This window comes from Typopeltis vanoorti, chromosome 1, assembly GCF_054136105.1.
Source record: "Typopeltis vanoorti isolate ZY-2024b chromosome 1, IOZ_Tvanoo_1.0, whole genome shotgun sequence".
NCBI lineage: Eukaryota > Metazoa > Arthropoda > Arachnida > Uropygi > Thelyphonidae > Typopeltis > Typopeltis vanoorti.
In genome coordinates this window covers 42,403,702-42,429,979 of record NC_143549.1, presented here as the reverse complement: position 1 = coordinate 42,429,979, position 26,278 = coordinate 42,403,702, and the positions used below count along the sequence as shown (strand labels likewise).

Sequence of the window (26,278 nt, the reverse complement as noted above, 5' to 3'; positions counted from 1 at the left end):
GTTTGGACGGAAGGTCTTTGGACCTTCTAGTGTTTCCATATCACAATGAAAACTAGATGACCAAATCTGAGTATAATAGTCGATGTGTGGTCTGACCATTGCCTTATATAGAGTTACCACCACCTCCTTATCCCTACATGTCAGTGTCCTTTTTATCATAGCAGCAGTATGATGTGTAGTCTTTGCAACATTTTTGAAACACCCTCATAATTTAAGTCCATTGTTTACCATCACTCTAAGATCCTGAATCTCATTCACTTCCTGAAGTTCAGCTCCACCAATACAGTACATAGCCTTATATCTCTGTATCCCAAAGTGTAACATATATATATATATATATATATATATATATATATATATTTTTTTTTTTTTTAATTAATAATTATACTGACTAAGAACACCAAGAAAGGTAAGAAAACTTTAATATAACATGACTAGTTTCGTCCCAACACGACTTCTTCAGGTGTGTAAATAATAACAAAAAACTGGAAAAATAACAAGGTAAAAAACATGGACTTCTCAAATTAACAAAATAGGAATAGCAACAGTCATATTTGAACTGGTGTCCACCTGGCAGGACTAGCATGAGCTGTAAGTGAGTGGCAACTTATTCGAGAGCACTAGAACTCAATCACTGTGCTGCGGGTGTCAGGCAAACTGTAGCTTAAATTGTTGTTTATGTGTGATGGGTTCCAGAACTATTTCTTTTGATTCTACGATATGTCTCTCAAGTTCGTCACTGCATTTATAGATATTGGTCGTAAGATTCCAGTCTATCTATCTAAATACCTTGCCGTTTCTTTAAAACATCTCATTGGTAATTCCTCCTCTTTATCAAAAACTCTGAAGATTTCATTTCGAAGATGAAAAATTTAAAACTTGAGGATTCTGACAGAATGGTTACTCTTCTATTATTGTTAGTTTTGATATTGTTTCTCTTTTTACAAATGTGCAATAGAAGTACTCAATCTACTTAAAAACAAAGTTTCCAAGAACATTTTTGCTCTATTTTAACGCACTGCATAAACTCTGGCTATTTCTGTGTTGAAGAAAAAATATATAAACAAACCAGCGGCTTAGCTATGGGCAGCCCATTATCTTCAGTCTTAGCCAATATTTTTCTAGAAGACTTTGAAGAGAGAGCTATTTCAAATGCAACATTAAAACCTAAACTGTGGCTGCGATACATTGATGACATCTTCCTTATCTGGGAATATGGTCTAGAGGAGCTACAAACCTTCCTAGATCATTTAAATAATCAACATCAGAACATCAAATTCACATCAGAACTAAAGATGAACAGTGTCCTCCTTTTTTGGACTTAAAGATCACTAGAATGCCTCATGGTCTTAAATTTTTGCTTTTTCGAAAAACTTCTCACACAGATAGATACTTGCATGCCTCTTCTCATCACTTCCCTTCACAGAAACTTGGTATTATTTCAACTCTGGCCCATCGAGCAAGATCTCTTATTTCAGTAAAAGAAGAAGACCTTCAAACAGAACTCAACTATCTGAAAAGCACATTCTTAAACAACGGCTATTCTTCTTGAAGCATCATTAAACATCTACATTCACGTATCCAACCTCGACAAGAAGATAATTCCAATACTATTACTCACATCCAATTGCCGTTCATAAGCTCTCTATCTCCAAAACTGGCAAAAATAATGAAGAAATTCAACATTAAAACCTACTTCGCCACCCTACCAAAGCTTCATTCTTTTCTGAGTCGTCCCAAACCAAAACAACCAGCTTCAGTTTCCAGGAGTTTATAAAGTCATCTGCAACTGCAGTAAACCTTATTATGGACAGACTGATAAGTCTATTTCACTACGTCTTGAGGAACACCATTGTGACATCGCTTACAAAAGAACCCATGCTAACACACTCTCCAGTCATGTTCTTTTGCTCCGCTAACTCTAATCTAGAAGAGCTTCAACACCAGATAGACTGGAATCTTACGACCAATATCTATAAATGTGGTGACAAACTTCAGAGGCGCATCATACAATCAAAAGAAATAGTTCCGGACCCGTCACACATAAACAACAATTTAAGCTATAGTTTGCCTGACGTTTACAGCGCAGTGATTTAGTTCTGGCGCTCTCGAATCAGTTGGCACTCCTTACAACTCATGCTAGTCCTGCCACGTGGACACCAGTTCAAATATGACTGTTACTATTCCTTTTTTGTTAATTTGAGAAGTCCATGTTTTTTACCTTGTTATTTTTCCAGTTTTTTGTTATTATTTACATTATTTACACACCTGCTGAAGAAGTCAGCATTCTGACGAAACTAGTCGTTTTATATTAATGTTTTCGTACTTTTCTCAGTGTTCTTAGTCAGTATAATTATTAATTTTTAAAATGTCTACAACAATATATATATATATATATATATATATATATATATATATATATATATATATATATGTAGAAAGTATTTTTACCTTGGGTATAAATATGTTAAAGATACCAAGTAATTTTAAACCTGGTTTTACTCCATTTCCCAAGTAAGCAAACAGACTAAAAGTCAAGTTTGCGCCTGCAATTGATGCAAGTCTAACTGATCCCACAGGTAGTGCAGGACCAGGGCAACTCGTGGCAAAGGTGGAACAAGCTCCGATCACTAATCTTAATATTTATTTACCCTTAATGCCAAAACACATCTCCAAGAAGGGGATGTATGATGTTTTGTATTAAAGGCAAGGGGCCACTACGAAACCGGTCTGGGTAGTGGCCCCTTGCCTTTAATACAAAACATCATACATCCCCTTCTTGGAGATGTGTTTTGGCATTAAGGGTAAATATTAAGATTAGTGATCGGAACTTGTTCCACCTTTGTCACGAGTTGCCCTGGTCCTGCACTACCTGTGGGATCAGTTAGACTTGCATCAATTGTAGGCGCAAACTTGACTTTTAGTCTGTTTGCTTACTTGGGAAATGGAGTAAAACCAGGTTTAAAATTACTTGGTATCTTTAACATATATATATATATATATATATATATATATATATATATATATAAAAGTTTTAAAGATTGAATATATATATATTGTTAAGATTTAATATTTTGATTTTAATTCTCAGCATGGCGAGAGTATATGCAATGTTCTTGGCAAAATTGGTGGTGATTCTGATCTCTCAGAGCGAGGATGGGAGGTAAGTTTTTTTTTTTTTTTTTTTATGATTATTGGAGAATATACCATATCATGATTCTTGTGGAAAATCTTAGACGTTGGTTATCCATTTTTACTAAATGATTTAAGGAAATTACAACATCAACTAGGATATATATTAAAATAAATTTTAGTATACTTCAATATTTCGGCAACGTCACGTTGCCATTTTCAAGAAACTTAAGAACAAGACATGTGCATGCACACACAACAAACGGTAAGTGAGGAAGAAGCAGGAAGCTATTATTTCTCCTAAAGTCCTAATGGTGCCCCCTATTGTTGGTATTCTTGGGCAATTGGGCTGAAGGTCTTCTTATGTAGGTTTCCCAAATTTGAGGCAGTCTCATGCAGCCAAATTTGTTGAGGTTTGGATTGTTTCTTAGGGCTGAAGCTGATTCCATGAAAAGTCTTTCATATTTGAATTTACTACGGTGTATTATTGTGACTTTCTTCCACCGTATTCTATGGCAGATATCCAGCGTGTGGTCAGCAAAACCACACGCTGGATACCTACTTAACCAAAATTGGTTAAGCAGGTATCCAATGGAATGCTTAACCAAAAGGATTACACAGGTAAGCTGAAAGCTCTATTGTTAGATCGGGCTACTTACCTCCCTATTGAGTACAATCCCACCAACTCACAAATTAGAAAACTCCACAGGCTCCTTAAGAAGGTCACTTCTTGGCCTGTGGAAATCACTAACAAACTAAAACCATTTAACTCCATACCCCCCCCCCTCCCCGTATTTATGGACTCCCAAAAACACATAAGGGAAATGTGCCATTGCATCCCATAGTGGATGGCATTGATTCCCCCACATACAAACTAGCTAAACATTTGGCCAAAGCACTCTCACGCTATACTGGCAACACACCTTCACACATAAAAAAACTCATCCCACTTCAAAGCCAGCATAGAAAACCTTACACTCAAACACACTGACATAATGGTCAGTTTGATGTCTCCTCCTTATTTACAAATGTCCCTCAAAGAATCCATAGAGCTAATCCAAGCTAAATTTCTTCCCGATATTACAGCCCTATTTCAGTTTCACAATGAACTCAGGTTATTTTGTTTGGCAAGGAAAATTCTACAAACAAATAGATGGGACAGCCATGGGTTCTCCACTCTCCCCACCCTTGGCCAACTTTTATATGGAGACTTTTGAAGAGAAAGCCTTAAACTCTGCCCCACAAAAACCAACCATTTGGCTTCGCTATGTTGATGATATGTTCGTTATTTGGCCACATGGCTCCGATGCACTCCTCTCCTTCCTAACACACTTAAACAACCAACACCCCAGAATCAAATTCACCCTGGAAGACGAAAAAAAACAACTGCCTTCCTTTCTTAGACACACTAGTCACTCGCCAGCCTGATGGAACCTTGGTTTTCTCAGTCTATAGAAATCCCACCCATACAGGCAGATACATTCACCAACAATCCCACCACCCCACCCCTCCTTGCAACAATATGGAGTCATTAAGACACTATACAACAGGGCTAAACTTATCTGTTCAAATGACAATGCCCTAACTACAGAACTAAACCACATTCTCAACACTTTCTCAGCCAATGGCTACCCCCCCCCCCAAAAAAAAAAATAAATCCAAAAAATATTGAAACCAGTAAACCACAACACCCCTCACAACAAGGATTACTCTAAATCCATCACCATACCCTATATCTGAGGCACCTCAGAAAAAATTACAAAAATCCTAAAAAAACATGACTGAACTTCTTGTTACAGACCATATAAAAATTGGCATCCCTTATCCGCTCTACTAAAGACCAACCCCCCCCCCCTAGACCTACCTGGTGTATACCAGGTCCCTTGCAGCTGTAAGCTGTCCTACTTTGGCCAAACAGGCAGGACAGCCAATATCAGAATCTCAGAACACAAGGACTACATCCGGTTTCACCAATACAGCCACTCTGGTCTTGCTGACCACGTGCTGGATACCTGCCATAGAATTATTTATTTGTAGTAAATACAAATATGAAAGGCTTTTCATGGAATCAGCTTCAGCCCTAAGAAACAATCCAAACCTCAACAAATTTGGCTGCATGAGACTGCCTCAAATTTGGGAAACCTACATAAGAAGACCTTCAGCCCAATCGCCCAAGAATACCAACCTTGGCCGCTAGGGGGAACCATTAGTGTATATCCTAGGACTTTAGGAGAAATAATAGCTTCCTGCTTCTTCCTCACTTACCGTTTGTTGTGCCTGCGTGCACGTGTCTTGTTCTTACGTTTCTTGAAAATGACAACGTGACATTGCCGAAATATTGAAGAATATTAAAATTTATTTTAATGTATATCCTAGTTGATGTTGTAATTTCCTTAAATCATTTAGTAAAAATACCATGTCATGATTTCACTAGATAAAATTGACTTTAGGAAAAAATATTTGATTAATTTTTCTAATGTCAGTTTTATCTACTGAATATATAAAATTTGCATTATTTGAGTTTTCATTGCATGTAACTAACCAATTTGCTTATTATACCATCTTGTTTATTAGTGATGTAAACCACTAATAAACATCCCTGATGTGTAAAAGTTATATTCTGCAGACCATACTTAACTCAAATTTTACATATCTCAGATTTAGTCTTCTTACCTATTAATCACACCCTTTTACTTATGTGTTTGCCATACTTATTATTATTATTATTATTACTGGCGACTCCAGGGAGTCCTTAGACTCATCGAGAGAGGCCCTAAACATCATGTCCACACAACTATTCGACATTCTCACAGTATCTATCATACCTTGCCTTGAACTCATTCACTGTCATAGCACCCACAACAGACTCTGGCAGTTTATTCCACTCATTTACCACTCTAAAAGTAAAGAACCCAGTTCTAACACCCTTGCTAACCACACTCTTCCCAGCTTCCATAGATGTCCCCCTAGTTCTCCCACCACCAGTCCTGATCTCAAAAATATCCTCTGAATTAATCCTATAGAAACCCTCTAGCATTTGAATGTCTCAATCATATCAGCCCTTTTCTGCCTATCAACTAATTTCTGCAACCCACAAATCTTCAACCTGTTCTCATAAGGTTCATTCCATAGACCTGCTATCATCTTGGTCACTCGCCTCTGGATCCTCTCCACCTCTCCATTACTTATATGCACTAATGCTTTAACTTGTTTTAAAGATTGTGTCTCTTAGTTTTATTCACAGAATTCACACACAGATTAGATTTCGGTAAGTAGGTAATTATTACCTTGATGGACCCGTGTTTCACTTAGGATTTCTCCATGAGTGCAGGTCACAAAGATACCTCCGACGATCTTGATCTTGAGCCTCTCTCTTCCATGTTATACCCATAGATTTCACTAGTGGATCTTCCCATCTTGTAGGTGGTCTTCCTGGTTTTCTCTTTATTCTTGGTTGCAAGTTGAGTATTCTATATGTCCATCTGTTATCCCTGAGTCTGACTATGTGACTTTCCCATCTCATCTTGCTTTCATATACTGCAGTTACCACATCTTTTATGCCTGATCTCTTTCTTAGTTCGATGTTTCTAACATGTTCCATGTTGCTGATGTTACAAATCCTACATTCTATTGCACACTGAATTATTCTGAGATTGTGTTCCATGTTTCTGATCCATATGTAAGTGATGGAAGAATGTCACTATTAAATAGTTTGTGATATCAAGATTTAGATCAGTAAGTGTTTCTTTTAGTCTGTTGAGTGATAATCATGCAGCTTTCTTTCTTTTTCCTAGTTCTTCAGATAAATCATTTTCATTTTTATTGTTTGTCCTAAGGTATCCCTATAGAACAAGTAGGAGGCAACTTGTTCTATAGGGATGTTATTAATACATTGGTGACTGTCACTTGTGTAGATATTTTTGATCCATTTTGTTTTTTCTAGATTCATTTCTAAGCCTATCTTACTGCTGTTTGTGTATGTTTTTCACCGATTTCTTCTAGGTCTTTTGGGTTGTGGAATATCAGTACTAGATCATCGGCAAACATAAGGATTTGTAGTTTTTCACCATCTATGCTTATTCCTCTGTTGAGGTCTATTTTTTTCAGAATGTATTCTAAACTGCTGGTAAATAGATTTTGGGGGATCGCATCGCCTTGGCAGACCCCTCTCTTTATATTTATATTTATAGGTTGATCAAATAAGGTTATTTGTGTGGCCTGATTTTTGTTAATTTCTATTAGCATGTGGATGTAAGTAGGGTGCACATTTATTTCCAGTAAGGCACTGATGACTGCATTGTGTTCAATGATATCAAGTGCTTTTTTAAAATCAATAAAGAGGAAACATAGAGGGATTCGGTATTCTCTGCACTTTTCTATTAGTTGTGAAATGACCTGGATATGATCTATTGTGGAGAAGCCTCTTCTGAATCCTGCCTGCCATCTACTGGAGTTGTCTTCGAGAGTGTTTTGGATTCTGTTCGTGATTTTATATATGTGAGAGAGTAGACAGATTGGACGATAGATTTTTATGTCTTCCTTGTTCCCTTTTTTGAATAGAAGTATGGTTTTTGAGGTCTTCCATTCCTCTTGGAATATTTCTTTCTTTCTTTGAAATACCATCTGAATCTGGCAGCCAAGGCTTTGAAAATAATTGATCTACCTTGTTGGATTTCTTCAGCTTTAATGTGATCAAATCCTGAGGCTTTACCTTTACTAATTTTCTTAAGGGCATGTTCCATTTCTTCTGGAAGTACATCTGGTATATTGCTTGGATTTGGAATGATAGATTCTGAGACTAGGCACTTAGTTGCATAAAGATCATTATAAAAATCCTGCAAATTTCTTCTATCCTTTTTCTATTAGTATGTTTTTTTCCATTTTGATTCTGTAAAGCAGATGGAATTGACTGTTTAAAATTTAAGTCTTTCTCTATTTTTTTCAGGTTGGTTTTTGCCTGCACTGCTTCTCTTAGTTTTGTATCCAGAAGCTTTGTAGTCTTCTGGAATTCTTTTCCTTAGTAACTTATATACTAAGTTACAGTATAAATTGTATGAGAAAGTAGAAAATTTAAAAAAAAGTTGAATTTGGCCATTCGATCTTTCTTATGAAAGTATCAAGATGAATGAAGAGTGGCTTTTTTCTTCTCTTTATAAATCTCTCAATAACAAGCTAAAGCATCATTTGTTTCCTTTGGACTTTTAAGAACCATGAGACATTAGGATCTATGCAAACAATAAAAATATGTAACATTCAAACATTGAAAACATGCAGCACTAAAACACTTAAAATATAGTATATTCATATTAAAAGTGAGAGCATACATGTGCACCATTTAGGCTATTTGTCTTATTCAAGACTGACATTAGGTGGCATGCAAATAACATAGGTAGGTTTGGAAAAATTTTTATAATTATTTTTCTAGCTCTTTGAGAATTAGTCTGAATTTACACAATGTTTTGTGTGCAGCAGATATATACAGGTAGTTGGGGGACTGCCTATAGAAATCAGTTACACACATGAAAGGTCTCTAGACTTGTGACATGACAGTGTTGTGTGTGTTGGCATGTCTGGTCTCCAAAGGCAGAATTCTGCATTTGTATAACCATCAGCCTAGCCACCATTCCAAATAAATGAGAGACAGAAAGTGCAGAGTTAGGTAAACTACCAAAGTGCTTGGGGGAGGGGATGGATTCCGGCATTGCAGGGGAAATCTGAAATCAGGGAGCGAGAGCATGATCTCTAATGTACCACTACCACCATGAAGTTCTAGACTTAAGCAAGGTAATCAACACAAGGTGTGAGGGAGAATGTGAAACAAAGAGGATACTGCAGTTGATGCATATTACTGCCAGAAGTATTTGGAATAAGGGAGAGGAGGTTTTGGCAGTGGTAATCAAACTTGGCCAAAGATTAACATTATTATTATTATTGTCAACAGACCTCTATGGAGCCAAGAGACTCATCGTGCAAGGTCCCACTCTCATATCCACAGCTCATCATACCTCAACTTAAATGCATTCACTGTCCCTGCACTCACCACAATTTCAGGCAATGCAGTATCACCTACCATTCTTCATGCAAAAAATCTGTTCTTCATCCCCTTGCTCACACCCACCTTATACAGCTTCCAGGGATCGTCTCTTGCTCTTCCCCTGTCTCCAGATATTTTATGAAAAATCACATCAAATTAATCTGGTAATTATCCCTTACCAACTTATACATCTCGATCATGTCTCCCCTCTTCCTTCTATTCACTAGTGTCTGTAATTTGCATTCTCTCAATCTGTTCTCATATTTCACATTCCAGAGACCAAAAACCAACTTAGTCAATCATCTCTGAATCCTCTCCAACATCTCATCATATTTTTGAAAACCTGGTGACCAGATCTGTGCACAGTAATCTATATGCAGCCTGAACAAACTCTTGTACAATGCAATCAAAACATCCTTACTTCTAAACGTCAGTATTCTCTGCATCATTCTCATAATCTGCTATTTTGTCCTCACAATTTTAGCAAAATGTTCACAAAATTTGAAGTCCCTATCCGCCATTACCCCCAGATCTTTCATCTCCTGCACCTTCTCTAATTATCCCCTCCCATCCTATACACTGCATCCCATATTTGCTTCCCATATTTTAAAACCTTACACTTTGAAACATTAAAACTGACATTCCCCACACACTCTTCCATTCGGACAGTCTATTAAGGTCCTCCTGAAAAGCTATAGCATCTGCTCTACGTCTCATGACTCTCCCCAACTTTGGATCATCTGCAAACAACTGTGTATCACCATACAATTCCTTTCCAATGTCATTTACATACAAATTAAACAAGAATGGCCCCAAAACAGACCCCTTTAGAATGTCACTAGTGGCTTTCCTCTTGGATATCACTCCCCATACACAGCCTTCTAATACCTATCAAACAACCATTCTGAAATCCAATACACTAATGTACTATCCAACTCCATTGTTCCAATTTAACTACTAATTTGTCATGTGGCAGTCTATCAAAAGCTTTTGCAAAATCTAAATAGACTACTGTAAATGCATCTCACTTGTTATAATAAGTAAGCAGATTACTAAATCACGACTTTCCTTTAGCAAACCCATGCTGTCCATCAAGAGAGTTCGACTGCTGTCAATCGAGTTTTGAATCCTTGTCCTCATTAGCTTCTCCAACACCTTGGCCACAACTCCAGACAAACAGATTGGCCTATAATTTTAAGCTCTAGTCTTATCAGCCACTTTATAAAACAGAACAGTTTTGCCATCTTTCTATTCCTTTGGAACTTGGGCTAATCCACTACTCATGTTAATAATTTAAGTTGAAGCGCTTAACTCTCTGGAACATTCCCTCAAGTGGTGATATACCATCACCGCACGTCTTGAGGGAATGTTCCATGGCCCTTGTTGACATCAAGTTTATTCAATTCCTCATATACCTCCTGCTCACTCACCATCAGTTCCTCCCCTAGTCCCACTGCTCTCAAATTCTGCATTATATTACAATCACAAGGATGGAATACTTTAATGAACTGCTCACTAAACGCCTCTATTATGTTCTTCTTAGTGTTTGTCCCATTATCACTGACCAACATCATCCTCCCATAATCATTCTTCCTTCTACTGGCCATATATTGAAAAAACTCCCTGGGATTTCTTTTAGCATCATTTGCCAACTGCCGCTCATACTTGACGCTAAACAGTCGCTGTTCAATCTCAAACTTGTCCATAGAGGCAGTGCTTTAGATGAGGGTCCTACATCCATCTAGGGGCAGAGTGTTCCAGAATTAAATGCAGGGACTGCATGGCAATAGGACATGCACTTTAAGTGGGTCATTGGTGTAGGGGCATGATTCTCGCTTAGGGTGCGAGAGGTCTTGGGTTCAAATCCCAGACAGCCCTTTATTTTTTGCTGGCCTGGTCAACCAAGTGGTTAGTGTATCTGCTCTCCAGCCAAAAGGCTGCTGGTTTGAATCATGCCATTGGCATGGATGTTTGTGATTGTCTGTGAAAATACTAGTTGTGGCAGTGGGCAGTAGATGGTGTTGGTGTAGTTGTGGTTCGTTAGTTGGTGGATTGATTGGCAGAGATAGGGTTGTAGAGTACATGCCCTCCCTCGATGAGTCTTTGGACTCCCTGGAGGGGTCACATAATAATAATAAAACACTCATACTGCATTTTTGCTACCCTTACTAAGTGAATAACCTTCCTTGCTTTTTGGACGTGTCATGTAACTGATTATCTGCACTCATTGGCCAGAAGAATTTTTTTTTAATTTTATCATCAAAACATCCATAAGTCAAAAGAATTTATGGCCACCAAAAAAAAAAAAAAAAAATATATATATATATATATATAGAGGCTAATGACTTCACATCAATTGCCTAAAGAAACCGTGAGGCAATGCACATATCCTTACAGACATGTATAATGCTATGTATTATAGGAAGGGCCACTACCCAGACTGGTTTCAACATTTTGGCTACTCGTATATGGAAATATGATTTCTGCATTACTTCAACCCTGGTATCACTTCTGGGTTTGGCTCCCACTGATGAGACCTCAATAAAGGTCGAAACTGGCCTGGATTGTGGCACTTCCTATAATGCACAGCATTATACATCTGTAAGGATATGTGCATTGCACTATTGGATACTAAGGCAGTTGATGTGAAGTAAAAAGGATATTCCATTAGAGCCAATTGTAAGATGGGAGAGATTCCCTGACCTGAAACTTAGCAAAATATCTATCAAACCTGATATCACCACACATAGGAAAAACAGAATCAGTTGTAAAAAATAGTTTACATTTTATTGAAAAGGTAAAGGATACAGATATAGAGCTTTCAGACATCTTAGCAAGTTTAGATGCAGTTCTTCACCAATGCACCCAGAAATGACATAATAGATCTTCTTGTAAACCTTTTTCCCTGACACTAGAACTATTCAAACACTGTATGGAAAACACTTTCTTCAACCTGTTTATGGAAATTTAAGATGCCAAGGAATTATATAGATTCTTGGTTTCATCCTTTATTCAAGCAAACAATCTTTGCACATGAAATAATTTCATGACAGGACAATTTGTATATAGAGGCTAATGACTTCACATGAATTAGTAAACCATAAGGCAATGCACATATCCTTACAGACATGTATAATGCTATGCATTATAGAAAGGGCCACTACCCAGACTGGTTTCAACATTTTGGCTACTCGTATATGGAAATATGATTTCTGCATTACTTCAACCTTGGTATCACTTCTGGGTTTGGCTCCCACTGATGAGACCTCAATAAAGGTCGAAACTGGCCTGGATAGTGTCACTTCTCATAATGCATAGCATTATATGTCGTCTGTAAGGATATATGCATTGCACTATTGGATATTAAGGCAGTTGATGTGAAGTCATTAGCCTCTATATACAAGCTGCCCTATCATGAAGTTACTTCATGTGCAAACTGTTTCTGCAAACTTATGGAAAGGGCCACTACCCAGACCAGTTTTGACCTGTATTGAAGTCTAATGAGTGGAAGCGCCAGATCCAGAAGAGATACCAAGATTGAAGTAATGCATGAGTCATATATTTCCCATATACAAGTAGTCAAAACTTTCAACAGATTTATCGATGATTTTTTTGAAGAGCTGCAAGTTGTAGTTGTTTGGGAATAATTTTTGGGAAAGGCTGTTCCAGAGGGCAGCAATGGATGGAATAAAAGAGGAAGAGGAGAAGCAGGTTTGGCATGTTTGCATTTGTACAATAAAGGGATGCTGAGAAGCTGCTGCTCTTGTATTAACAGGTGCAACAGAAAGTAGAGGAATGATGGTTGCCAATTCACTAGAGCAGTGAATTGCTCTAGTACCTGTAGAATAGACGTAGTGTTGAAACACTACATCTATGAAATAGAGATTGGAGTGAATCTGTAAGAGAGGGATCATCTATTAGCCTAATTGCTTGTCTCTAGACAGCATCAAGGATTTTAAGGGAATTTTTACTCACAGGCAGTGGTACATTCAGGATTTAATCTTGGAGGGGGCCGAACACTCAAGATTTAATCTTGGGGGGGAGGCGAGTTGAGTAAACTATTCGAGAATACACACTATGCATTAAATACTACCTATGACTGGTTATCTGTAGTGAACGGCAATACATGATACCTGATCTTTTCTGGCCCGGCTCGGGCAAACGTTCTCGGTCTGCCTGAGCACTACTTCGTTTGCCTTGCGTTCACAGCAGCTGTGATTCTGAGAGCTACAAGGTATTCCCACCTTATGTGACTGCCAATTCATAAGTAGTATAGAAATAGAAGACAGGACACAACATAAATAAAAAAATGAATTTTAATTAGGAAAAGATTTTTTGGAAAATTTTTGAGTATATTTTTTCTTTTTCTTTTGGAGGGAGCCAAGACCCCTTGGTCCCTCCCTGAGTGGCCACTGTTCACAGGTGTACCACCCCAAACATATGAGTAGTATTCTAAAATGGGCAGATTTGGGATTTGTATAGAGTTAAGAGTCGGTTAAGTGTAAATAACATCTTGAACGAAAGAGAATGCCTAGTATTTTTAATGCTCAGGAGACTGACTATTGATATGATGTGTTTACCCCAGGAGAGATTGGATGTAAATGTTAGTCCAAGCAGAGAGATCTGATCTTGTCTCATGATTTGTGTATTACTGAGGGTAAGAGTAGGTGAACTGAGATCTCTTTTGCAAGATTAAAGGGAAGACTATGTTTTGGTGTCATCGAACATGACAAGATTGCCCATTGAAGTATAATATGTTGATCAGTGTTTAAGGCACTAGTTGTAGGTGATCTTGTAACCTGGGATGTCAAGCACTGCATGGTTTGTCAAATGAGTAAGATGAATGGAGAGTACTATTGTCTGCAAAGCTGTGGATAGGATTAGAGGTGATAGTCCAGAGGCATGTGTCCAGTGGTGGGTGATGTAAGCTATGCAGTTAGATGTGACTCTTGAATAGCAGAATTCATACTGGTGGTCACTGATTAATTCGTGGGCCACTACTTAGTGGAAGAATTGACTATTGATGACTTTCTTCATTAGTCTTCTCTTACTTTTTTTTTTTTTTTGAAAAACTACAGGAGGCATATGGTGTTTTAATTCCGTTATGGTAGGAGGTGATTCCATTTGGTCATGTATGCAGAAGTTCAAGAAAAAGAATTGATGCCAGGAGGTCAGTTTTTTATCTTTCAGTGAAGTAACTTGTACCATCAGGATGAGAGAAAGAGAGGTGGGAATGCAGATGTTGCAAGCAAGGGACCGTAAGGCATGGCTTTCGTTTGAATTAGAGGCAAGTTTTCTTCTGTTGGCCTTTATAAAGTCTGATTTGGATCTGCTGATGACTGATTTGCATATAGTGCATATTTTGGTATAGGCAAAATATGTAGCTTGATGGAAGCCACTTGCAGTAAGCTGAATGTTTTTTCTTCAACTGCTTTGATACACATTTGGCTGAACCAGGACTTGGAAAACGGATGAGGATTATGAGTTCGATGAGGGATGAAGGCCTTCATGCCAGTGATGGGTGGAAGCAACAGTCAGACCAAGGAAAGTAGGAGTAGAAATTTCAGAGATCATTCTAATCATCTCCTTTGTAGTGCCAGAGAATGAGGTTGGGAGTAGTTGAATGGGCGGGGGGGGGGGGGGGTTCCTCTGTGTGTGTGTGTGTGTGTGTGTGTGTGTGTGAGAGAGAGAGAGAGAGAGAGAGAGAGGTGACTTATACAAGATTGTGGTCTGAGTTGCTGAGAGGAGAGGGAATCCCCCCAGAGGTGTTTCTTGAAGGAGAGCTGGTCAAAAAGAGATCCAAAGTATTGGAAAGTGAAGAAAGTTATCAAAATTTGAGCAGATAGACGATTTGTGTCTGGTCATTACTCACACACATTGGCTTCTACCTCTCGTCCAGCTTGGTCAGTTTGGTTGTAAGAGTGGTGCCAGTTGAAATTGTTTACATTGAGGTCACCCAGTAAGATGACCTCACTATTTGGATGGTGAGATTGGAGATAGTCGCATTTCATGAAAAGGGATGTGAAGAAGTCTGAGTGGTTATTAGTATTTGTAAACCAGTAAATGCAACAAATGAATGTTACTAAATGATATAAGGAAACCTTAAGCCAGAGAAGATCAAAAGCAGAGTTCTAAACTAGCCATTCTTTTACAGGCTGTGTCACATTTTACAAAGGCACAGGTGCCACCCCTTGTGGCAAAAAAAAAAAAAAAAAAAAAAAAAAAAAAATCTTGAAGTGTGTAATTTAGGCATTGGAGGTGGACAGTAGTGGATGTAGCTGCATTTTGGTTTCTGTTAGGAATAAGATGTCTGGTTTGGAAGACTGAAAGTGGTGGCAAATGCCATTTATGTTTGTGTTAATGCCATGAATATAAGTGAAGCAGGTGTGAAAGTTAGTTTTTAATGAAGAGATTCTGGCATGGTTTATAGGTAGCGATTGGTTATATTGTGTATTTTTTATTGGAATTAGTTGAGGGCGATTTCTTTTTTGTCAGTGTCACTATCATTGTGTGTAAGGTTCATCATCAGTTTGTTTTGGTTTGATGAAAGGATAGTGTGGGGACATGCAGCAGTGAGAGAGGACATTCTTGGACATGACATCCATGTAGAAAGAAACCAGTCTCTGTGCCATAACGTGACCTCGACAGTGCGCCCCCCCCCCCAGCACTACTCAGACTCCCTCTCCAAGCATGATCTGGCTGAGTATGCACCAGTTGACCAGGAAGTCTCCTGTCTTTTTAGTGACAGGCCCATGTGCTAACTGGCCAGCCTTTGATAGCTCCATTTTAATTGATGTACCCTTGAAATAAAGTAGGTTATGGGTCTCTAAGTATGTTTGTCATGGTCTTGAAGAATATCACTCATTTGCATAGAGAAGAGAGGGGATAAACATAAACCAACATCCCTGCTCTGGAGACTAAACATTTGCCACTTTAGACCTCCATTAAGCTGGGTGGTGGTATTTCACTGACTGATGAGGGATATCTACCACTTAGAATCTAGTTGGCATTTTCTCCAGCTAGGAAGGCATCCCTTTGTAGTGGAAATATTCACTCGTTCACTAGAGCCTCTTTTATGTAAACAGGCCATACCATGAAAAGGTGGGGTTGACTTGACCAGAAGAGACTGTATATTGTGCATCCCTGCCCATTAATGGCCCAGCTATATTATGGACATAGATCTTATTAACTCCTTATATATCTCTTGCTCACTCACCAGTAAGTCCTCTCCTTATGATTTCACACTGATGCATTGCTTACTGAATACCTTGATTATATCCTCTGCAGCAGTTACCAGTTTATCATTTTTATCCATTAACATCATCTTGCTATTAATCATTCTTCTTTCTACTTGCCATATATTAAAATAAAAACTCCCCAGGATTTTCTTGGCATAATTTGCTAATTTCTGCTATGCAATTTATTATTTCTAAATCACATTCCTATCTTGACATTTCTTTGAACAGTTAATATTCATTTTATGATGCCCTGTTAAAACAGTTTCAGTTATCCTGTCTTTATGACAAAATTAGTATTAGATCACCAGTCTGGTTGGCTGAATGGTTAGCTTATCCTCTCCAGTCAACAAATTTCCACTGTGCCACTTATCGGAGGCCTGAATTGGCTTGTGAAAATTCCATGTTAGATTCTATATCAGGGTTTCCAGACTATGTAAAAAATAAATAAAAAATTTCAAAAAATCTATAAAATTAATAAAAAAGAGAAAAAGATTCTTACTTCACCCATGGTACAAATATATTTATAGAAAAAACTTTCGTGGGTTGAAGTTACATAAAAATTAATTTGTTTATTATTATTATTATTTTTTTTTTTTTTTATTCACTATAGAAACTGTGGCCCTGAGGAAAAATAACATCAGCAGGATGGAAGTAGCAGAGATGAGAATGCTTAGGTGGATGTGCAGTGTGACCAGAAAGGATCGTCTGAGAAATGACTATGTGAGGAGAACAGTGAAAGTTACGAACTTAGGAACGAAGATACAGGAAGCAAGATTGAGATGGTTTGGTCATGTAATGATGAGGGAGGACGAATATGTGGGAAGAAGGGTCATGCAGGTGGATGTGCAAGGAAGGAGGAAGCGTATGCAGCCAAAGAAGAGATGGAGGGAGCTGGTAGAAGAGGATTTGAGGATGAAGAACTTGGATGTGGTGACAGCCCAAGACAGGAGGATGTGGAGGAGACTCATCATCAACAGTGACCCCACTTAAGTGGGAGAAGCTGCAGAAGAAGAAGAAGAAGAAGATTTTTCACTAAATGTTGGAAATTTGGCATCCCAGTTAAAATGTGAAACTGATCCATTAAATAAAAATGAATTGCATTTATATTTTCCTGTATCTGTTATTTTTTCAATGTAATTAAATTTTACTTACTGATTAGTTCTTTTTTCTTGTTGTTTGTTCATTTAGTATGCTAAAGCTTTAGCAAAGTACATTAGTGAACAAGGTATTCCTAGATTAAGAGTATGGACCAGCCAGTTGTGTCGTACCATTCAAACCTCTTCAGGAATATGTGCTCCACAAGAAAGATGGAAAGCCTTGAATGAAATTGATGCAGTATGTTTATTCAGAATACTATAACTTCCTTATATTTCACAATAGTATAATGGTATTATGAAAAGTTGTACTCCCCATATCTTATTTTTTGTTTTTTAATTATTGTATTTGTTTTTTAATAACATTTCCAATTATGATCATGTAATATAGAATATAGGCACTGTGATGGATTAAAGGAAATCCCAAATGTTGATGGAAGCAAGTTGTAATTATTTTTTTTTTAATCTGATCAAGACTTTCCTTCTACTTTACAATGTGCAGATCATAAAATGAAAAATTCCATCTACTGATATCCTGTATGATCCTTTCATAAGTTTGTATGTCTAAATCATATCATCTCCTCTTTCTTCTGTTTGCTAGTGTCTCTTCACTCCATAAATTCTCAGTGTGTGTGTGTGTCTTCATAATTTGTATTCCATGATCCTGATCATCTTTAACATGCTGCTTTGCACTTTCTCCACTGTATTAGAATCACCACTGAAACCAGTAGACCAGATTCTGTGCACGATATTCCAGGTGAGGTCTTACCTAGGCTTTATAAAGAGGCATGCAGCATAAACATGTATAATATCCTTTATAATGTCAAGTTAATTTTTTAACAGTTGTTAATCACGTGAAATTTTTTAATATCACTGCCACACATTATCTCACATTTGAAACAAAGAATATATATAGTTGTTGATGTTACTCAATATATTTCAGTCTTTTTTTTTAAGTTTACCCAGCTATATACTGTTGTTTTTACACTTGTTTAGTTCTGTGCAGCTATTTACTAGACATTTTATTCACTCTAAACATCAAAATACTTCTACTGATTATGGTAATGTTTTATCCTATGTCTCAGATTCCCATTCTAGGAAGCAACTTTGTTTATCTTCATAAAGTTAAAAATTATCCACAATTTAACATTTAGGGGAGAATATGGATGGATTGATTTATTATTATTTTTTTTTCTAGTAACCTCCATGGAGCCAACACACTCATCATGAGAGACTCACTCAATCAGCAACATGTCTACCATAATGAGCTTTGAAGTTATTTGCACTATCTGTATCCACAATCCATTCCAGCAATGCATTCCACTCACCAACAACTCTCCATGCAAAAAATCTACTCCTCGCACCTTTCTTTACTACATCTTTATACAACTTCCAGGGATGGCTTCTCATTCTTTCCATCTTAACATCCACTGTTATTATAATTCCATGTGTATTAATCTGATAGAATCCATTAACTAACTTGAAGGACTATATCATATGTCCTCTTTTCCTCCTATTCACCAACTTCTGTAATCCACATTCCCTCAAACGCTCTTCATAACCAACACTCTAAAGTCCCGATATCACTTTGGTCATTCGTCTTTGGACGAATTCCAGTGTTTCCACATCACAATGAAAACCAGGTGAACAAATGTGAGCACAATAGTCCATATATGATCTGACCAATACCTTATATAGAGGCGCCACCACTTCCTTATCCCTACGTGTTAAAGTACTTTTTTATTATAGCAGTGATATGATGTACAGTTTTTGCAACACTTGTGATGTGCCCTAGGAACTTCAGTACTGTCTACTGTCACATCAATTTATAACATAAAACAACAGGGCAAAACTAAGAAAAGAGAAAAAAAGAGTTATCTATCAAAGCCATGAAATAACTTCATCTTCATCTTAGCATGCTAAGCTCAATGGTCTGTCATTGCCAAGTAAGATTGATTCTGTAGAAACCTAATTATTGTGATTATAGGGTAGTAAATTCTATCTGCAAATTATATAAACATGCTTATCATGTTTATCCTCCAAGAGAACTCGAAATGCAATTTTACTCTACTGATGATAGCACTGTTTCTATAATTGATGAGGATATGAAATGGTCTTCTAAGAATCAAATATCCTCAGTTCAATTACAGAAACAGTATCTTATTTGTATGGGGTTCCCTCCCCCCCCCCATTCCTCAACCATCTCTTAGGACTGGTTGAGCCCTCCTATTGAGGGATTAGGTATGTATTTTGATCCATGTGTGTGCTCACAGGCTTTTTTGCCTATTCTGAGGGACAAAAAACCTGAGTTTCTGGGTGAAAAAACCCTCTATCTCCATATGAGACCACCTAAAATCTTGTCTCTTTCAACTAAAGGTTGAAAGAGACCTTTATCTGGTCTCTTTCAACTAAAAGTTGAAAGAGACAAGATTTTAGGGTCTCCCATCATGGATGGGAATTGAACCCAGGTCTTTCCAACCTTTGTCTATACTGAATGAGCTACAGAGGCTGTGTCTCTGTAGTGAAATTGGAGGAATGATAGTACATTCTGCTCTTCAATTGGAAAATAACAGTTTGATTCTTGTTGTGATGAGAGGAATCCTTATATGGACTTTTTTCAGTTGAAGGTGAGTTAACTGAGCTCATATGGAGGTAGCAGGGTTTTTTCTCCTATAAATTTGGATAATTTTATCCCACATATAGGCAAATTGGCTATGGAACACACACAGTTTACAGACATACATATTAGTGGTGGTATTATTGTGTAGTGTCCATGTGGTTAGCCTAGTGGCTTTGCGCTTCGCAACCATATGACTGGGGAAGGAGTGTCCTAGGTTCGATTCCCGTCAACGACGTGAGGAGCTGAAGAATCTTCCTCAGCCATAGCGAAGTTAGCTGGTCTTGGGCGTGGACAGCAGGGTTATTTTCACCAGTTTATCTGGCATTTTTCATCCCACAAGTAGGCAAAACCGGCCTGTGAACACACAGGGATACAGCCAGGAATACCTCGAGGAAGAGGGGGTGACCATTCTATCCTCGTATTTCAGTTATGAAATCCATGCATGCTTGGAGGGTTGTGGACCTTAAAGGCCTGTTAAAGCCATTGAGATAGATTATTGTGTAGTTGGAGAGTTAGGTGAGTTGTGCTGAAGTGGTACACCCTCCAGTGATGAGTCCTTGAACTCTTTGGAGGTATCTTATAATAATAATATAACAACTGAGAAGACTAAAGTACTGTAATTTTTTTTATTGATATGTTTCGTTAGGAATTTTCAGTTAATATTCTGAAATATACAAGGGTTTGCCAAAAGTTATCTGAAAATTAAATTTATATTGAGTCTATTTATTAATAAACTTTAAAATTACATTAAATTTATCAAATTTGATAAAATTTTCATTCAAAAAATTTATTGAACATTTATATCAGCATTACTGATTATTTATTGGAAAAAAAAACAAAACACTTAAATTTCAAGTCAGCTAGCCTGATGTTCAAAATTAAGCCTTTTGTCATATACGGCACATTTTTCTATTCTCTTTATTATAGAATATAATATTCTGTAACACAATTCTTGATTTGCATGAATTTTGTTAATTTCAGACTGGATTGCTGTTCTTAATTTTAAAAGTGTTCTAGGTTTTCTTTCTTGTAGACTTTATTTTTCAGAAATCCAGGAGTGTGTATGTGGGGGTGGAAAAAGTCTATCATAAGAGTGACATGTCTACCCATTTCGACCCCATCTACCAATCCGGCCTCATGACAAAAGTGTCAAACAAGCTGCATACTTTGGTAATCTAGTGAGAATGTGTTCTAGTCTTCTTGTTGACTTTTTTAGCGTTAGGAAAAGATAAGCTTCCAACATGTCATTGTAAATTTAACTATATCCTCAAAGACAGTGTGGTCCAATCACTTCTTCAGTTGATATCGCATCTCAGATGGTTACTCATGGCTGGTTTAGTTCTTGTTTGCCTGTAGTATGAGGGTTGTCTGAGGAATTTATTAAAAATTTAAACATGGCTTTGTTGGACCATATGGTCTTATCCTTTAATTCTGGATCTTCTTTATCTGATTAATAAAAAGTTCATGCCTTTGGAGCTTTCTGTCTTCATATTCTAGATGACCTGCAATCAAGTGAGGCCAATAAGATTTAAATCCACAGTTATCCATTATTCGTTTAAAGCACTCCTACAGATGTCCAGTTCAGCACTCAAGCATTTTACACTCTTCTGTGGACTTAGTATCACATTAACTATTACATTGTCAGCATTTTCTGTGGTTCCAATAGAACATTGTCTTCTTGATTGTGGGAGGTCAGTAACATTTCTATTTTTGTCAAAACTTAATTTATAAATTGTTTCCCTGTGTAGCACATTTTCTCTATGTTCTTCTTGCCATGCTTCATTTTCTCATTCAGCATTTCTTGTTTTCCAGTAATTCTCAAAGATGGAAACTCTGATCAGTTGTAAGCTTAATCATTATTTGATAATTATTTATTTTTATATCAAAAAACTAAAAAAAAAATATTAGATCCCCCCTCCCCCCCTTCAACTACAACATAAAACTAATCTAATCAGATTAGTACAACAGTTGGGTGACTTTGGGCCAGTCCTTTATATTGAACATAGTAAATACAATAAATAAAACTATATATATATATATATATAGTTTTGTTCTGTGTATGTGTGTATATATATATATATATATATATATATATATATAATCCACTTGACGAAACATGTTGCGTTTTTTCAAATAAATGTCATTGTGTTATAATTCTCGGGTTTTAAGTCAGTTAATTTAGAAAAATGAATATATATATATATATATATATAGTTTTGTCCTGTATGTATATATATAGTTTTGTTCTGTATATATATATATATGTATGTATGTGTTTGGTTCTTGAAATAGGGTATTTGTGATGAGATGACCTATGAAGAAATACAAGAGAAGTATCCTGCAGAATTTTATGCAAGGGATCAGGATAAATTTCATTACAGATATCCAAGAGGTGAAGTAAGCATAATATTTTTATGTTTTTTTTTTTTTTTTTTTTTGTAAATTAGTTGTAGATATGGTTTCGTTCTTTCTACACTTTAATATTTTATCACAATAAGTTGTTACCTCCACATAATCACTTTGTGAGGGCATATCATCACCTATGTGAGATGTTGCAATTACAGACATAATGTATTGATATGGGAAGAGTGGTAGATGAATTGGAGGTGCTTAGGATATTGAAGTATCTTAATGGCTTCAAGGAAGCTCCAAGACTGAGGCAGTAGACTGATAATTATCTCAGGAATGGTGTTTACAGTATTGGAGAAATTGGTAAAGTAGAATTCAGTTAACGGTGGACTATTTTCTGCAAACTTACTCATCTTCTGGTGGTACACACGAGAGTTCTGATCAAAAGGCACAGTGAACATTAGAATTTGAGAAAGTTTATTAACCTAAATACAAATTTAATTTAATCTCCTACAAAGTGGTCTCTTTGACTTGCCATACAAATGTCCCAGTGTTCCAGACAATTTTTTTGAAGTCATTCTGGAAATAATCTTGCTTTAGTTCTTTTAAGCATGTTGCTGTGGCCACTTAACTTTCTCGTATTGATGCAAAGCGCTTTCCCTTCATCATCAATTTCAGCTTTGGAAAGAGGTAGAAGTCACAGGATTCTAAATTGGATAAATATGGCAGATGTAGGCATATAGTAATTTTTTTTGCTCAACAAGAACTGACGAATAAGAAGGATGTGTGTCATGATACATCATGAAACTATTCATCTACTTCTGCGGTCTTTTTCAATGCACATCATTCCAGAAATGTTCCAGTACTTCTTTATAATATTCAGAGATGACTGTAGTACCTGTAGGTACGAACGAAAGAGACCATCAACAGAACTTTGACACTGGCATTCAATTGCATACCTTTTTCTTTGACGAGTTCAGGTAGATGTTTTCTGTTCTGAACTTGCATTCTTGGTCTCAGCATCATAACTGCACACCCAAGATTTGTCTCCATTTATGATGTTCTGGAAAACATTCAGATCTGAAGTCACATGATCACATAATTCCCATTTTGCAAAGATGATACAAAACACAGCTAAACAAGTAGCAAATTACAGACCAATTAGTTTCTCATAAGTGGTGGTTAAAGTATTGTAAAAGTTGATTAAAAGTAAATTTCAGAAATGAATGGATAGGAATATGATACTCTATAGGAGACAGCATGGTTTGTAAAGGGTAGGTCCTGCCTCAGTAATTTATTCACATTATATAATAATAACTTAGTATTATTAAACTTAGTAACCTGCAAAAAAATGGTGGCAGCATTCTCATTCCATGACTTTAATTTAGATTTCCGTTGTTTTGTTAAGTGTGAGGTCTGTTATATGTATTCTTTCGATTACATAAATGATTTGTGGATATTTGGTGAGGATGGAAGGAAGGTGGGTGCAAAGTGTGACCTGAACAAGGAATTGATGAATGCAAATATGAAATTGATGACAGAAAGTGGTAGTAGCGAAATTGTCATGGGGAAAATGAGTGCACGTTTGAAAGAGATACAAAAAAATGTTAAAAAATCAGTAAAAAAGAAAAATAGCGATTTAAAAACCATAACGGATGTTAAAAGGGACGAAAGTGAGGTGAGAGTAGTGGAAGGAAACTAAATTGAGAGAACGAATGAAACTAGAAATAACGTGATGCAGAAATCGAAAGAATGGATGATAGCAAAAAAAGAATGAATGATAGCGAAAGTTCGACGCATGTTGGACTGAAAGTACAGAAACAAAGAAAGATGAATGAGTGTGAAAATGGTAAGAATGATAGCGAAAGTTGGGCGCATGTTAGACTGAAAGTACGGAAACAAAGAAGGATGAATGAGAGCAAAAGTGAGAAGAGGGGGTCGAGAGTTAGAAAGATTGAATGATAGAGAGAATGTGTTGCGAGATTCGGAAGTTTAAATGGATTGGATGAAGCAAGAAATGAAATGGATGCGGAATGAAATTAAGAAAATTCCGGTAAAAACTATTAAAATAAATAATAATGGCATGAAAGAGTTAACGAAAGATGAGCGAGTGGCGTTATATGGCAACTCCATTATTAAAGGTGTGCTGGAGGATAAAATGCACAAGGTATGTTTTCCAGGTGCTAAAATGAATAGAGTGATTGAGGCATTGGATATGAGGCAGGAGCGAGCAAAAGAGTTAATAGTATTAATAGGTACAAATGATTTGAGACAGGACAAAGAGTGTGTCAGAATGGATATCAGGAGGATTCTTAGAAGGATAAAAGAGAATAGTGTGACAGGAAGGGTAGTCAGCGTGTTGCCTAGGTATGACTGTGGTGAAATGAAGCGGAGAGCAAGGATTATGAATGATATGCTGGCTGAAATTTGTGAGGAGACGGGAGTACAGTTTGTTAATCTGTGGAATGAGTTTGAGGGATGAAGTGAGCTGTATGGGAGCGATGGACTCCAGTTGAGTGGGTTATGGTGTGAGTCATTTGGAGAGACTGCTGCTGGAAGGTAGAGAAGTGAATAGAGAGAATGAATCAGATCGAGTGGGAAGTGATGTGGAAGAGCGGGAGAGTAAGACAGCAGAGATTGAAAAGGTGGTTATGAATGGGGAAGTGAGTGGTATGAGTATAGAAAATGAGAGAATGTGTGTGTGTGTGCAAGAGGAGCAGGGAAACGGGGAGGCTCGGGTGGACAGAGGTACACAGCATGAGAAAGGTGGATGCTCCAAGAGGAGATGAGCACGTGTAGGCAGGAAAGGAATTGGATGACCACGATTCAAGAGGAAACAGTTGGAATTGCAAAGGATTCTAAAATGAAGAAGCAGAAAGGGAAATGGCCCCAGTTGAGCATGGAGAGATCACATCAAGTGAGTGGTATCAGTGGAACTAGCTGTAGATCCAGAAATGAGCTGTTGTGTTTGTATACAAATACTAGAAGTATAATAAACAAGGCAGATGAAATGGTTGCACTAATTGCATCTATTCACCCAAAAATTGTGAGAATAAGTGAGACATGGTTGGCAGAAGATGACATCTGACAGGAATAGAGATGGAAGGGTATGATGTGTTTCGTGAGGACAGAAGGGGTAAAAAGTGAGGAGGAGTGCTATTGACGATAAAGAAAGAATTATGTCCATAAGGTAGACATGTAAGAGGGAAATAGTGCCAGTGGTTTTGAGGCAGTATGGTCTGAGATAGAGGTGAATGGAATCAAATACTTGGTGGGATGTTGTTATAGACCAGGTAATGTGGATGGTGGTGATAATGAAATGTACAATCAAATTAGCCAAGTAAATAACAAAAGGATGATCATTATGGGTGATTATAATTATGGTAATATAGACTGGAATGATGAGATAGCAACTGGAAGTAAACAAAATGAGTTTCTTTAGTTTTTGAGGGATAACTACCTCAGATAGTATGTAACAGAGGGCACACGAGGATTGAGCATTTTGGATTTGGTCATCTCATCAGAAGATGTAATTATAAATGAGGTGTCAAATCATCCACCAATTGGTGAGAGTGACCATCAGGTGATTACCTGGGTGATTGCCAGCAATGCGAGGACCTCTGTGAGAAAAGGTATATGTGGAACTACAAGGGGGGGAGGTGATTATGAAGAGCTCAGGAGACAGCTTGCGAGTGTAGCATGGAATGAGGAGTTAGCTGGAAAAGAGATCAATACAGCTTGGGTGATTTTCAAACACTGTTTAGTAGATGCAATGTCTAAATGTATTCCAAGGGTGAGAAATTAAATAAGG

The 26,278-nt window shown here is 37.2% G+C and overlaps 1 protein-coding gene across 6 annotated transcripts in view; it reads left to right on the top strand.

The window, feature by feature from the left end:
* The window catches only part of LOC150109923 (6-phosphofructo-2-kinase/fructose-2,6-bisphosphatase 1-like), a 463,954-nt gene that overhangs the window by 272,812 nt on the left and 164,864 nt on the right, over window positions 1–26,278 (top strand). For all 6 annotated transcript variants that reach the window (XM_090397298.1, XM_090397313.1, XM_090397290.1 and 3 more), the window contains exons 8-10: window positions 3,092–3,163; window positions 17,593–17,739; window positions 22,411–22,515. In XM_090397298.1, coding sequence (XP_090253424.1) covers window positions 3,092–3,163; window positions 17,593–17,739; window positions 22,411–22,515 — 324 coding nt within the window. The remainder of the gene's footprint in view (window positions 1–3,091; window positions 3,164–17,592; window positions 17,740–22,410; window positions 22,516–26,278) is intronic.